This window comes from Pituophis catenifer, unplaced genomic scaffold, assembly GCF_029215685.1.
Source record: "Pituophis catenifer annectens isolate HBS135680 unplaced genomic scaffold, rPitCat1.0.hap2 SCAF_12, whole genome shotgun sequence".
Taxonomy (NCBI): domain Eukaryota; kingdom Metazoa; phylum Chordata; class Lepidosauria; order Squamata; family Colubridae; genus Pituophis; species Pituophis catenifer.
In genome coordinates this window covers 24,519,500-24,533,914 of record NW_027256892.1, presented here as the reverse complement: position 1 = coordinate 24,533,914, position 14,415 = coordinate 24,519,500, and the positions used below count along the sequence as shown (strand labels likewise).

Here is a 14,415-nt window from a genome sequence, read left to right as displayed (position 1 = left end):
TCTTTACTTATTTGCTCTGGTTTGTGTGCTGATCCCTCTGTGGAGACTCCGGGCCTGAACACTGTAAGGAGGGGGAGAGAGACAGAAGAGAGGGGGGAGGGAGAAAGAGAAGGGGGAGGGAGGGAGAGGGGGGAGAAAAAGGGGGAGAGACGGAGGGAAGAAGAGGGAGGGAAGAAGGGAGAGAGAAAGAGGGGGAGGGAGGGAGAGAAGAAGAGAGGAAGGGAGAGGGAGGGAGGGAAGGGAGAGAGGGAAGAAGGGAGAGAGGGAGGGGGAGAAAGGGGGAGGGAAGAAGGGAGAGGGAGGGAAGAAGAGGGAGGGGGGAGAGAGGGATGGAAGGAGAGGGAGGGAGGGAGAGGGAAGAAGGGAGAGAGGGAGGGAGGGGGAGAAAGGAGGAGGGGGAGGGAGGGAAGAGGGAGGGGGGAGGGAAGAAGAGAGAGGGAAGGAGGGGAGAAAGAGAGGGGGAAGGAGGGAAGGAGGGAGACAAAGTGAGGAAGAGAACCACTCATTAAGCAGCGTGGATGAGGCTGGACACTGTTAGGAAGGAGAGAGGAGCTGAGTAATCAATCGAGGTAGTCGTCTAGGTGACTTCCCCTCCACCCACCCCATTTGATGAGTCCTCAAAAGATCTCCATGGGTGAAGCAAGGGCTGCTCGCTGATGGGTCGGTGGCTGAGGTTGTTTCCAGCTCCATGCCAAGTAATGGAGCTGCTGGCCACGGTCCAGAGGAGAAGTAATGGGCTTCAATCGATCCGGTGTTGGGGCAGGGCCTTGGAGGAGGCTGATAAGTCTTGGTCAGTCGTGAGGAAGAAAACAAGCTTCAGGGCATAAAACAGCCAACGCTTGGACCTCTGGAAGAAGGTTCTTGGCACTTGTGAGCTCCGGTTCATCCCAGACAATGAAGGTGTCACAGGTTCATGTTCGGTAGGATGGACCATCCTTGAAGGCTCTGTAGCTCAGCTAAAAGGATGGATGGTAACTCCAGCCTTGCTTGCTGAGGAACTCTGGGAGTTGAAGTCCACAAGTCTTAAAGTTGCCAAGGTTGGAGATCCCCTGATCTAAATGGCTTGCTGTCATTCCAGATCCGATGAAGTTGGGATAATCACCACCAAGGAAACCCTGACGTGGATTTGGGACTGGCCAGCAAGAGTGGAGAGTAACCAGCTTCAGGAGACAGGCCAAAGATGGATGGAGGCCTCCATTGATGCTGCAGAAGTTGACCTTGAGCTGATGTTGAGAAACCCATTCTGGCCAAATTTGAAGAGATGGGGGGGAAATTCTTGTAGGATCCTACCCAGAATGAGCCAACGTATCACTCTTCCCATTGCAATTCTTTCTCAGAGCAAGTTTTAAATGGTGGGCTGGGAAAACGGACAGAAAGGCCTAAGAGTTTTCTGTTGGGAGGGACCACGCTGTGGTTGTGTCCTCTCACTGTCCAGGCTGGCCTGCTGGATGACTTCCGGCCTGCACGACCACCTCATGCGCCAGGAATGTCCACCGCGTGCCACTGGGCACAAGTCAGAAAGCCAACCTTTTGTTCCTCTGCTGTCCCAAAGCTGGCACAAGGCTGGCGGCTGGCACGTCAGAGCAGCTGCTGCCAACACTCTTACGGAAGCAGGGGGGTGTCCAGAGGAGAGACGGGGGCCGGTTCGTCAAACAGTGGGGCAGCCAGCCCAAAGCGAGGGAGGGCGTACCCAAAAACAAAAGGAGCTTTTGCTGCTGGAGGGATTTCTGATTTGGACACCCCGCTTCCTTCTGACGGAATCAGCCCTTCGGCATTTCCCATCAGGCCTGGAGCCCGGAGCAAAGTTCAAAAGCGAATTTCCACTTCCCTGCAGGAAAATAGGGGCAGACAACCCCCCCCCCCCGCCCAAAAGCACAATGGCTTGATTGAAGGCGAGAAGGCCCCCGAGGATCCAGGGGGGAAAACTTTCTAAACGACTCCAAAGGCTGCAGAGAAGAGGAGCTGGGAATAGAAGCTCCATTCTCTCCCAAAACTTCTCCACCATTCCAAAAAAACGCCCACCCAGAATTGCCCGGGCAAAGAAACCAAGGAGAGGAAAAGGAAGGAGACACCCCCCCTCCCCAAATCCTCTTTCGTCTTTGGGAACAAGAGTGACCAGATCTGAACGTAGTCCATCCCTTCTGGAAATCTCTGCAAAGCTTGGAACAGCCTTTTCAAGGATGCATCAGTCAACGCCTTGCGCACGGTCACTCACGCCCTCGTCACTTCCCGTCTGGACTACTGTAATGCTCTCTACATGGGGCTCCCCTTGAAGAACACTCGGAGGCTCCAACTGGTCCAGAATGCGGCTGCGTGGGTGATTATGGGAGCGACACGGCGCACCCATGTAACATCCCTCCTGCGTGAGCTGCACTGGCTCCCGGTGGTCTTCCGGGTGCGATTCAAGGTGCTGGTTACTATCTTTAAAGCGCTTCATGGCTTAGGACCTAGGTACTTACGAGATCGCCTTCTGCCACCGATAGCCTCCCACCGGCCAATACGCTCCCACAGAGAGGGACTCCTCAGGGTGCCGTCGGTCAAACAATGCCGACTGGTGACCCCCAGGGGGAGAGCCTTCTCTGTGGGGGCACCTGCCCTCTGGAATGAATTGCCCCCGGAGATACGTATGATCCCCGACCTACGTCCCTTTCGCCGTGCCCTTAAGACTTTACTGTTCCAACAGGCTGAGCTAGCTTAAATAACAAATTTTAATGGGTGTTTTAGTTTTTTAGTTTTTTAATATAAGGGCCAAATTATTTAATATGTTTTAAACTGTTTTTAAATGTTATGGATATATGTTGTTTTATTGTGGCTGTGCACCACCCTGAGTCCCTCGGGAGGAGGGCGGTATAAAAATTTAAATAATAAATAAATAAATAAATAAATAAATAAATAAATAAATAAATAAATAAATAAATAAATAATAAGGTGGCCTTCTGGAGCAGGGGTCTCACACCTTGGCCACTTTAAGCCGGGCGGACTTCAACTCCCAGAATTCTCCAGCCAGCTGGCTGGGGAATTCTGGGAGTTGAAGTCCGCCGGGCTTAAAGTGGCCAAGGTTGGAGACCTCTGTTCTGGAGGAGAGGAGAGGCTTACAGATGTCAAGAAAGTCTAGGCTGGGTCCTTCTGAAAAGGTGAAGCCTTCCTTGGGAAGTTGATGGTTGAGATGATCTCTGGAGATCATGGACCACTCTTAAAAAAAACAACCATTTTTGGAAAGCAAAAACTGGTTGGGCCAAAACATTCAATTAAGGTGGCTTTTTTGTTGTTGTTTTTTAAGTGTAAAATACCACTTGTTGTTAGGATGGCATGCTTTTCTATGGTACAAGGGAACAAAAACACAGGGGTACTTCAAAAGACATTATATACGTGAAGCTTTGTTATTAATTTGGGAGAAGATTAAAAAAACAACACTATTTAAAAATTCCAGTCCGGTTATCGACGATTGAAGCATTTTCATACTCGGTCGTATTTAGAAGGGAACAAATTTGTTAGATATAGTGAACTATTGAACGAAAAGGGTGAACTCAAATCAAAGCAAGAATCGGAGGAACAAGGTTTAAAGATGAATTGGTTTTCTTATATGCGAAGATCACTTTTCACTCTGGGCTGAAAAGGTTCAACCGGAACCTGAAATGAAACCGAAGAACCATTTTCTAAATGGTTTCCAGCAAGAATCTTGCAAGAAAAAGATCCAGAACGGAAGCTTGGACAATTTCAGACAGAGTGTAGAGTTGCACCAAGTTGACCCTCCTTGTTCTTTTGGCCAAAGCCTGGAGGACTTTGAACGAGGAGACACAAATCAGTCCAAGAGAGAGAGAGAGATGTTTAATCGTCTCCCTGACACAGGGAGCCGTGATAAAACGGTTGTCTTGTTTCTCACAACATGGCAACCCGGAGGTCATTCCACAAAGCTGCTTGGAAGGAGATGAAAGGCAGAAAAGACGGAATTTCTTTCTCCAGTTCATAAATCTCCCGTCCTCCCTGCCAAAGAGGCAACGAAGCCAAAATGGCCGTCGCAATGGCTTTAAAAGGAGAATTGGAGCAAAGTCTCAGAACAGATCCGGAGGTTATCAGCCCCCAAAATGCCCCCAGAAGGATTTGTATCATCAGGTGTCACTTGCCAAAGAGCAAAAACAGAAAACAACGGTAGATATTTTAAGGAAAGGAAGGAGCACGGGGAGGACCAGAAGGCGGCTTGGGGCCCAAATTATGGGAGAGGGTTGCGATTCTCTTTTTTTAAAAAAAAAAACATTTTTTTTTAAATTTGATTTATATGCTGCCCTTCTCTGGAGACTCAGGGCGGCTTACAATGCGTTAAGCAATAGCCTTCACACTTTTGTATATTTTATACAAAGTCAGCTTATTGCCCCCACAAACTGGGTCCTCATTTCACCTACCTTAGAAAGGATGGAAGGCTGAGTCAACCTTGAGCCTTGGAGAGATTCGAACCAGCAGTAATTGCAGGCAGCTGGTCTTAATAACAGGGTGCTTAGACCACTGTGCTATCAAGGCTCCTTAATATTTTTATTGCGTTTTTACAAATAAACAAATCTTACTCAATATCTTATGCATAACCGCGACCATTTACATACTATAACATTCCAACTCAAATACACTCTATAGTTTTTACTATACATTTTAATTCTACTTTTATGTTGTCTATTTCTTTTTCCTTTTTTTCTGTTCTCAATCCAGTTGTACCCCTTCTCCCAGGTTGCGTAGTATTTCCAATCTATTTGTCCTTTCAGTTCAGTGGTTAATTTGTCCATTTCAGCACAATCAAATATTTTTTCAAGTTACTAAACCTTCGGAAGGTATGTTTGTATTTCCTCCAACATTGCCCTGCTGCCGGGGTGAAATCCAGCAGGTTCTGACAGGTTCTGGAAAACCGGTAGTGGAAATTTTGAGTAGTTTGGAGAACCGGCAAATACCACCTCTGGCTGGCCCCAGAGTGGGGTGGGAATGGAGCTTTTAAAATATCCTTCCCCCAGGAGTGGGGAGGAAATGGGGATTTATAGTATCCTTCCTCTGGAGTGGGGTGGGAATGGAGTTTTGCAGTATCCTTCCTCTGGAGTGGGGTGGGAATGGAGTTTTGCAGTATCCTTCCTCTGGAGTGGGGTGGGAATGGAGTTTTGCAGTATCCTTCCCCTGGAGTGGGGTGGGAATGGAGATTTTGCAATATCCTTCCCCTGGAGTGGGGTGGGAATGGAGATTTTGCAGTATCCTTCCCCCAGGAATGGGGAGGGAATGAGGATTTTGCAATATCCTTCACCGGGAGTGGGGTGGGAATGGAGATTTTGCAGTATCCTTCCCCCAGGAATGGGGAGGGAATGGGGATTTTGCAGTATCCTTCTCCTGGAGTCGGGTGGGAATGGGGATTTTGCAGTATCCTTCCCCCAGGAACGGGGAGGGAATGGAGATTTTGCAGTATCCTTCCCCTGGAGTGGGGTGGGAATGGAGATTTTGCAGTATCCTTCCTCTGCAATGCCCACCAAGCCACGCCCACCAAGCCACACCACGCCATCAAGCCACGCCCACAGAACCGGTAGTAAAAAAAAAATGGATTTCACCACTGCCTGCTGCGGTTATTATATGTAAAATAATATATATTATTTTTTTTTTGTCATATTTCCTTTTAACTATCCCTAGGAGAAATAGTTCCGGGGTGGACTCTATCTGATGTCCTGTTAATTCCTGTACCCACCTATGTATTTTCTTCCAATATTTTTTCATTTCAGGGCATAACCACCACGTATGTTAAAATGGGTTGCGATTCTCAAATATGCCAACTCTGCTTTGCTTTTTCTGAAAAACATCTCAACGAAACATTTCTAGGTTCCCCCCCCCCCAAACGTGCAAAATTTAGATCCTCGTTTCTACCACCTCTGGCCAGGGTACCTAGGCACACTCCCAGGGAACATGAGAAACAAAAGACCACAGCATCTGATGGCAAAGCCAGCTCAGGACCCCCCACTTCACTCTTCCCCAAGCAAACGTCATTCTGTGATGCAATGCACAGAATGAGGATTGGGGGGGCCATAAGAGAAGCACAATGCCTGACTCACTCCGGGGCAGGTTTCCCGGGACTCCAGTTCACCATATTTAGCCTATTTTGGAATGGTCCAGATGCAAACTTCGCAAGCAGCCAAACCCACTGGAGCACCAGCCGCTCTCTGAGCCATCCTGGCAGGCCAGGGAGAAAAAGAGTGGTTGAGACGGAGGGTCTTAAGCTGGGCAGAGAGGGGGTCCTTCCTGCCTGCGGGAAGGAAGGGACCAGAGGAGGGGAAAGTCCAGTTGGGGGAGAGGGAAATTAATCCGAGAATTAATTGCCTGTCAATAAGGAGAGGATGGGGACAAGGCCAGGCTACTGGGATGGGGGGGGTGGGGGGGGGAGAGAGAAATTGCGGACATGCCAGAAGGGTGAAAAAATAGCATCTGGAGAGGATAAAAAAAGACAAGGCAAGAAAGTTTGCTGGGAGAGAGGAATTCTCCCTAGAAGGAAAGGCTTGGCTTTTCTCCCAACGGACCTGATTAAGCGGATAGAATACAAGGCAGATATTTTTGTTAATCGAGGGCTGCTCGTTGGGTTCAGTTCGGTGTGGCTGTTACGCTGTGAGTTGCAAATTGTGGGGAGCTCTCGCGGGGACCTTACAGGTTCAGACAGGGGAGGGAACGAGGCGGAAGGGATGCAGGGTTATTGAAATCTCTTGGCTTAAGGACCAGTACAAAAGAGGTAGTCCTCGACTTAGGGCCATGACTGACCCCAACTTTTCTGTGGTTCAGTGAGACATTCGTTCAGTGAGTTTTGCTCCGTTTTACAACTTTTCTTGCCACCCTTGTTAAGCGAATTCGTGCAGTTGATAAATTAATAACCCGGTTGTTAAGCGAATCTGGCTTTCCCACCAACTAGGCTGGTCAAAAGGTCACAAAAGGGGATCACATGACCCCCCCCCCCCAGGACACGGCAACCGACATAAGTATGAACCAAGTGCCCAGCAACTGACGTTTGATCACGTGACCCTGGGGATGCTACAGTGTGAAAAACGGTCTTAAGTCACTTTGTTCAATGCTGTTGTAACTCCAAACGGTCACTAAATGAGCTGTTGTTAAGTCGAGGACTACCAGTATAGGAAGGCGAATGCCAAAGGGTGAGGACAGAATGCAGCAACGTGAAGGCTTTATTTCCTAGAGAAAACAAATCACTCTTCTTGCAGGCAAAGATTGCTACAAGACGTGGGAGAAACAAAAAAAGGCAGGAGAAGGAAGGGCTGTGGTAGGCACTCTCTCCAAATTCTCTGGAATTTGATCCATTCAATGACTATTGGGCATGGAATTACATTACAGGTACAGTTAGTCCTTGACTTAGGACCACAATGGAGCCCAAAATTTATGTCGTTAAGTGAAACATCTGTTCAGTGAGTTTTGCCCTGTTTTCCGACTTTTCTTGCCACAGTTGTTAAGTGAACAAGGCAAGTCACTTTTCTCAGCACTGTCGTAACTTTGAATGGTCACTAAATGAACTGTTGTAAGACGAGGACTACCTGGTAGTCCTTCGACACACACACAACCGTAACGGAGCCTGGCCATTATGGTCGTATGTTGCGACGGCCATAAATCCCGACCTGATGTTATGCTTTTTTTTTTTTATGGCGGTCATTAAGCGAATAGGGTGGTCGTTCAACAAACACAGTGGTCATTAAGCACGGTTTGGTCCCACATTGGAAGTAACTTCCAGTTTTCAGCAAAACGGTCGTAAAACACAATCACGTGACTGCCCGGTGTTGCAAACGACTGTAACTGTGGTTGTGTTGCTGAGGGCCAGAAGTTCAATCCTGGGACCACGGTGAGGGGGAGCGGGGACCCCCCCTCAAAAAACATCAGAACTTCAGAACCGGGTTGTAGCTCCCTTTTTTCCACCTTCCAAAGGTCACTAAGCGACTATTTATATTTGAAGTTCTTCCTTCTCCAACTTTCACTCTCCTGCCTCTCCTGGATGAGAGGAGTTTTTGAAATACTTTCAAATACTCTCTTCTCTCCCCGCCCCCACAAACACACCACAAAGGTGATAGCAACAAGTGGGGAATTCGAAGCAAGACACGGAATTTCAGATCAAGCCCCCTGGATCTCCTCCAAAATTGTCATCCGATGATCTTTGCTGGGCTCCCCTACTTCCGTTCAACGGAAACCACCAACCGAAGAAGTGAGTCAGTCTCAGAACCGGTTATTTCCAAGATTGTGAGAAGTGAGCAGAGAAGCTGTGGTGGTGAACAGATCAACAGAGTTGGAAGGGACCTTGTAGGTCATCTAGTCCAACCCCCCCCCCCCCCAAGCAGAACCTACCCCATTTCTGACAAATGGCAGTCCAGTCTCTCCTTGAAAGCTTCCAGCGATGAAGCTCCCACAACTTCCAAAGGCAACTTCTGTACCATCGGTTGATTATTCTCACTGTCAGAAAATTTCTCCTTATTTCTAGGCTGAATCTCTCCTTGGTCAGTTTCCATCCATTATTTCTTATCTGGCATTCTGGTGCTTTGGAAAATAGCTTGACCTCCTTCCTCCTCTCTATGGCAGCCCCTCAAATATTGGAAGATGCTCTCCTGTCTCCCCTGGTCCTTCTCTTCACCAGACCAGCCATGCCCAGTTCCTGCAACCGTTCATCATATGTTTTAGCCTCCAGGCCTTTGATAAACTTATTTAGATTCAGATTAACAGAGTTGGAAGGGACCTTGTAGGTCATCTAGTCCAACCCCCCACCCAAGTAGGAGACCCTACACCATGTCTGAAAGATGGCAGTCCAGTCTCTTCTTGAAAGCTTCCAGTAATGAAGCTCCCACAACTTCCGAAGGCAACTTCTATTCCATCGGTTGACTGTTCTCACTGTCAGAAAATTCCTCCTCATTTCCAGGTTGAATCTCTCCTTGTTCAGTTTCCATCCATTATTCCTTTTCCGGCCTTTAGAGAATAGCTTGACCCCCTTCCTCCTCTCTGTGGCAGCCCCTCAAATATTGGAAGACTGCTATCCTGTCTCCCCTGGTCCTTCTCTTCACTAGACTAGCCATTCTTTAGACCTGGCCTCATCTGCCAAACTTAATTGACACTACCCAGACCTCCAAAGAGAAGCTAATAACAGTGGCCTCTTTGCTATGTTTCTGTTGAGCCATTCAGTTAATTCTTTCGATGTCCGGACACCTTCTAAAACAACATTAAACACTCTGTTGCCAAGACAGGTAGGCACCTGAAGACAGAGACTGGGACACCCAACCCAGAAAGAAATTGAAAGATGGAACAACAAGGGTTCCATCTCCAAGGTTTGGTATGTCCCCACCATCCAGTCAGAGCTGAAGAAGCTTCTTGGATGAGAAGCGAAATGTCTTCAGAGAAAAACAAAGAAGTCCAGTTGCCTCCTGAAAAAAAAGGACCAAATTCCTAGTGGGAACTTTGCCCGGTGTCCCAGATGGTAAGGCCATGCTCAGATACATGGCATAGTCCCCAAAATGATTTCCCGAAAGAAGAACATAAGGTGGGCTAGGATGAGATATCTCATCAACAGAATGTAGGTTGGGTGGACTTCACCTCCCAGAATTCCCCAGTCAGCCATGCCACGTGGACTTCACCTCCCAGAATTCCCCAGTCAGCCATGCCACGTGGACTTCACCTCCCAGAATTCCCATCAGCGACTGAGGAATTCTGGGAGTTGAAGTCCGTGTGTCTGAAAATTGGCAAGTTGAGAAACACCATCCCAGAGGCAGAAGTTTCTACAAGGCCTAATGATCCATGATAGAAGATCCTGGAAATACGTGTGAGCCAATGGACCAGGAGACAATTACTCCACTCACTCCCACCCTTACAAACACCGACTACTGCCATGTGCTCTATGTGGGGCTGCCCTTGAAGACTACTCAAAAGGTATCAGAAGATAGAAGGGATCTATCTTGCTGGAATGAACCCAATAGAGATGCTGAGTGTTTCCCGTCACATAAGATCCAGAAAGGGCAAAACCCCCACTGATTTTTCACCGATGGGTTCACCTCTTCCCCTTAAGAACAGCCACATCCTGCCTTCAATGCCTAACATTTAGGAAAACAGCTTAAAACCAAACCCTTTTTTAAAAAAGATTTTTGATCTTGAACGCAGTCCCTGGAGAAAGGATGCCAAAGAGCATTTATGCATCTGATGTTAGGATTTGATGAGATTTGCCCTAGGAATTGATTTGATTATCGCAAACCGCTCTTATTCCAAGTTGCATAAATACAAGTCCAAAGTCGTCCTGCAGTGTAAGGAGTCTCCCAAATGGGGCGTTAGGAAGGGCGTGGCCGGACACAAAATATGGTTTCACCGCAGAAAGCAAGTTGGATATTCAATCCCGAATACGTTTTCCATCACCTGAGTTTTTTTTTTTTCCTTTGTCTTTTACCTTCTGAGCGAAGAACAAAGCACAGGGCTGCAGTCACCCTCAATTTTTTTTATTTTCTAAGAACATTTAGGAAGGAATAAGGTTCCAGACAGCACCTTCCTTTCCCCCACTTCCCCCTTTCCATGCTTGCTAATTATAAGAACCGCAAGATTTGCAAAGCAAAGCTGCCTGCAGGATGGGAGTCCCTCTTTTCCCATCGCCCGATTCGAAGCACACGCCATCCCTTCCTTTCCTCCTTGAAAAAGTTTTACATATTTTAACGGACAGCTTGTTCCCAGGCCGAGCGCAGCCCTGGAAATTTTTGGCACCATTCCCCCTGGTTAGAAATACTTCCCTGAGAAATAAGCAAAACTAGCAAAAACACGGGCCCTTGTTCATTTCCATACGTTGTTTGCTTGATGAAAACCTCTTCCCCATCACAAATCTTTTCAGACTACAGTAACTGGGATAGGAAAAGAAAAAAGAAGAAGAAAAATCCACATGTTCCCTGACCAGGGACTGACCCAGCAGCTGGAAAGGTAAAGGAGATGCCAGCGAATCTTGCAAAGGCTTGTGCCAGGGGAAAAGGCTGGGCTGAGTTGCGAAGGGCTCAATGAGGTCTCCTTCTCGTTTTAAAATCTTACCGCCCTACGGATCTCGTGTTTTGAGCCCCGGGCACCACGCCCTTGGATATTTGAGATTTCTGCCATCTTGAATTAAGGATGGACAGGCAGACGGAGGAGGGAGGGAGGGAAGGAGATAGATTGCTGGCATTTTTCTGGGTTTGGAAAAGAAGGAACCTCAGCCTTGGAGAAACACCAGCCACCCAAGACGCGGGCATCGAATGTCAAAAAAAATGTGCCACCAGCCTAGCGAGGCAGCTCAGGCATGCAAAGTGGGCGGGTGGGTGGCATGTGCCCGGAATCCCCTCCCTCAGTGCCCTGCTCTCTGTGGGCAGGGAGGGGTCTGGGGAAGATAGGAAGCCGAAGAGCCACCTGTCCCGGGGTGGGGGACGATCGCTTGGCACCAGCCACAATACCAAGCCAGCTCTGGACTTGTCCCGCTGGGGGAGGAACCCCCCCCCCACTCTCTTCTCCATTCTGCCTCTCGGGGACAATAAAGGGGGTTTAGCTCAGCTTCTTTGCGGGCAAGGTGGAACAAAGGTTGCAGAGCCGATGAAGCTGGGGAGGGGGCTTCCACACCCTCCAGATCTTTTTTTCCTGCGGAGCAGCTGGTGCCTGGCTGAGCTCCACCCTTTCCGAGGCAAACCGCATTTGCAACGAGCAAAGGGGGCGTGGGGAGGGGGGGTTTGAGCCTCATGAAGCCCTGGAGAGGACGCTGCATTCCCCCCACCCACCCAAAAAAAGGAATAAGGGCTGGGTCGGTCGCCGCCGCCGCCGCCTTGGGCTCAACGCGGTTGGAAGCGAGTGCCCGGGCAGCCTGGTTCCTTGCTCAATGGGCAGGACTCCTCAAGCCAGTTGCGAGACGGCCGTGGCAACAGCAAACCTATTTTGTGGGAGGGGTCCCGAAGGGCTTGCCCTGAGCAGGCTTTGCAAAAATCCCACCCCCCCTCCCCACAAACGAGACTGCAGCAAAGACGGACCCGCCTTCTGCCGCCGCCGCCGCCCCCTCCCCTTCGGTCTCCGCGCCTGGGAAACGTGGGGTGGGGGCGAGCCCAGGGGGTCGTCCTAGGGAATCCCCTTCCTAATACCCGGGGAGGGTGGGTGGGTGGGCGAGGAACCCGATCCCTTTCTCCCTCGCCCGCCCACCGCATTTCCCCCACCAGAACAGGCGGTGCCTCTTTGAATGCATGGCCAACTCGGGGTCGTAAATCAAAGGGGGGGAGGGAGCAGAGGGGGACGGACGGGGGGTCTTGCAGGGGCTGCGTTTTGAAGGATCCCCCCCCCTTCACCACCTCGTTTCCCAACGCCCTGGGCTCCCCAACTCCGGTGCTTTTGTGCCTTCCCTTTTTTTTCCTCCCCACCTCCGCGCACCCCGCCCCCTTTCCCTTCACTAGTTGCAAAGCGCTTGTAGTAGCAGCTGCTGCACCCTGGAGTAGAGTAGAGTGGAGTAGAGTAGAGTAGAGGCGGAGGGAAGGAGAAAGGTGGGTGTGTACTCCAACGGTGCTAGCCCGAGAGCGCGAAAGGCGCCTTCGCTTCTCCGGCACCGGGTGGGACTCGCGCGCCCTTGCCTAGCCAAAAACGATCCCCGGGCTGGCACAAGCGGGCAAGCCGGGCACCCCCTTCCCGTGCAGGTACCTCCAGGGTTGGGCACCTCCTGACCATGCAGGGACCTTCCCGGGCTCGCTTGGAACTGGAGGGGCTCCGGGAGACGCCCCCCACTCAAAACCGGGGGAAAGAAGCCGCGCCGGGGTTTGGAGAGCTCCAGACGCGCGCTGCGCCGGGCAACCCAAGCTGGTTGCAACCCCGGAGTAGCTGCAAGAGGTTTTCGACCGTGCTTTGGGTCTGGGGGCGAGAGCCTCCCGTCCAGCCCGAGGCTCCCCCCACGACTCACCTCTGCCGCAGGAGCTGGCGAGCAGGAGGCAGCCCAGCAGCGCCAGGGATCTCAGCCGTCCGCAGCCCATGGTCGCCCGCACCGTGCCCGGACTCCGACTGCGGCCAAGGAGCCGGGGAGCTGGAGCCCGGCGGCTGACGTCACGGCCGAGGGGAGGGGCCGCTCCGAGGGGGGCACCCCGGACTGCCCCCATATCCCCCCCCACACGAGGGTGGGCTGCACCAGCGCGGAAAAGCAGGCGGATCCCAGCAGGCGAGCCGGAGGGTTTCCCAGGTGCCGGCTTGCAGATGCGGACACATCTGGCCGGTTTCCCTGGCAGATGCGTGCAGCGGAGCCCCGGTTCGCTTTTTTCTTTTTTCCCAGACAAAGAGAAAAGCCGCGATTCCACATCTGGGACAGGAAAGGCGAGGGAGCCTCGGGGGTCTCAACGGAGCCAGTCCAGGCTCTGGGTCTGGGTGGGGTGAAAGCAGGGGACCCTCTCCAAAAAAAACTCTGCTTGTGGGGAACCAGCAGTCCCAGAGCCACGGGTGACCTCACATCCCCGGGGGACCCCCCTTTGCTACATCCTGCCCCACTGAGTGGACCTCCCCTCAAAACTGAAAATCCAAAATAGGCTGTATCAAAGGGGCATGGTTCTGCCCCTACCCCCCACCTCTTAGATTTCAGCATGTGCCACCAAAAACGTGCCCCTTTCACCTGGCACTCTAAGGGCTCTGCATCATCCTTTTAATCTCCTTTGTTCGGGGGGCCGGAGTGCGGGGAGTTTCTCAGCTGCCCGCAAGGCAAGCAAGATGCCCAATTTTTGCCAAGGGTCCAAATTTTGGTCGTGTGACTGTGGGGAATGCTGCAGTGGTCATAGGTGCGAGGACTGGTAGTAAGTCACACGTTTCAATGCCGTTTGAATCCCGTCACTAAGCAAATGGCCGTAAGTCACGGACTTGTACAATCCCTCCGAGAGTGAGATCGGTGATACTTAAATGTGATGAGAGATTATGTAGTGATAGATGATAGATAGATAGATAGATGATAGATAGAGAGATGAGAGAGAGATGAGAGAGAGATGAGAGAGAAATTATGTAGTGATAGATGATAGAGAGATAGATGATAGAGAGATAGATGATAGAGGTAGATGATAGATAGATAGATAGATGATAGATAGATAGATGATAGATATAGATGATAGATAGATGAGAAAGAGATATGAGAGAGATTATGCAGTGATAGATATAGATAGATATAGATAAATGAGAGAGATATTATGTATAGATGATAGATAGATAGATAGATAGATAGATAGATAGATAGATAGATAGATAGATAGATGAGAGAGAGGACAGAGAGGAGAGAGAGATTATGTAGTGATAGATGATAGATGAGAGAGAGAGATGAGAGAGATTATGTAGTGATAGATAGATATAGATAGATATAGATAAATGAGAGAGAGATTATGTATAGATAGATAGATAGATAGATAGATAGATAGATAGATAGATGAGAGAGAGGAC

General features: G+C 50.0%; 1 protein-coding gene across 2 annotated transcripts in view; it reads right to left on the bottom strand.

The window, feature by feature from the left end:
- The window catches only part of MCAM (melanoma cell adhesion molecule), a 34,763-nt gene extending 21,776 nt beyond the window's left edge, over window positions 1–12,987 (bottom strand). For both annotated transcript variants that reach the window (XM_070952515.1, XM_070952516.1), the window contains exon 1: window positions 12,911–12,987. In XM_070952515.1, the coding sequence (XP_070808616.1) occupies window positions 12,911–12,980 (70 nt within the window). In that variant the 5' untranslated portion in view covers window positions 12,981–12,987. The remainder of the gene's footprint in view (window positions 1–12,910) is intronic.
- Between the last annotated feature and the right edge of the window lie 1,428 nt (window positions 12,988–14,415).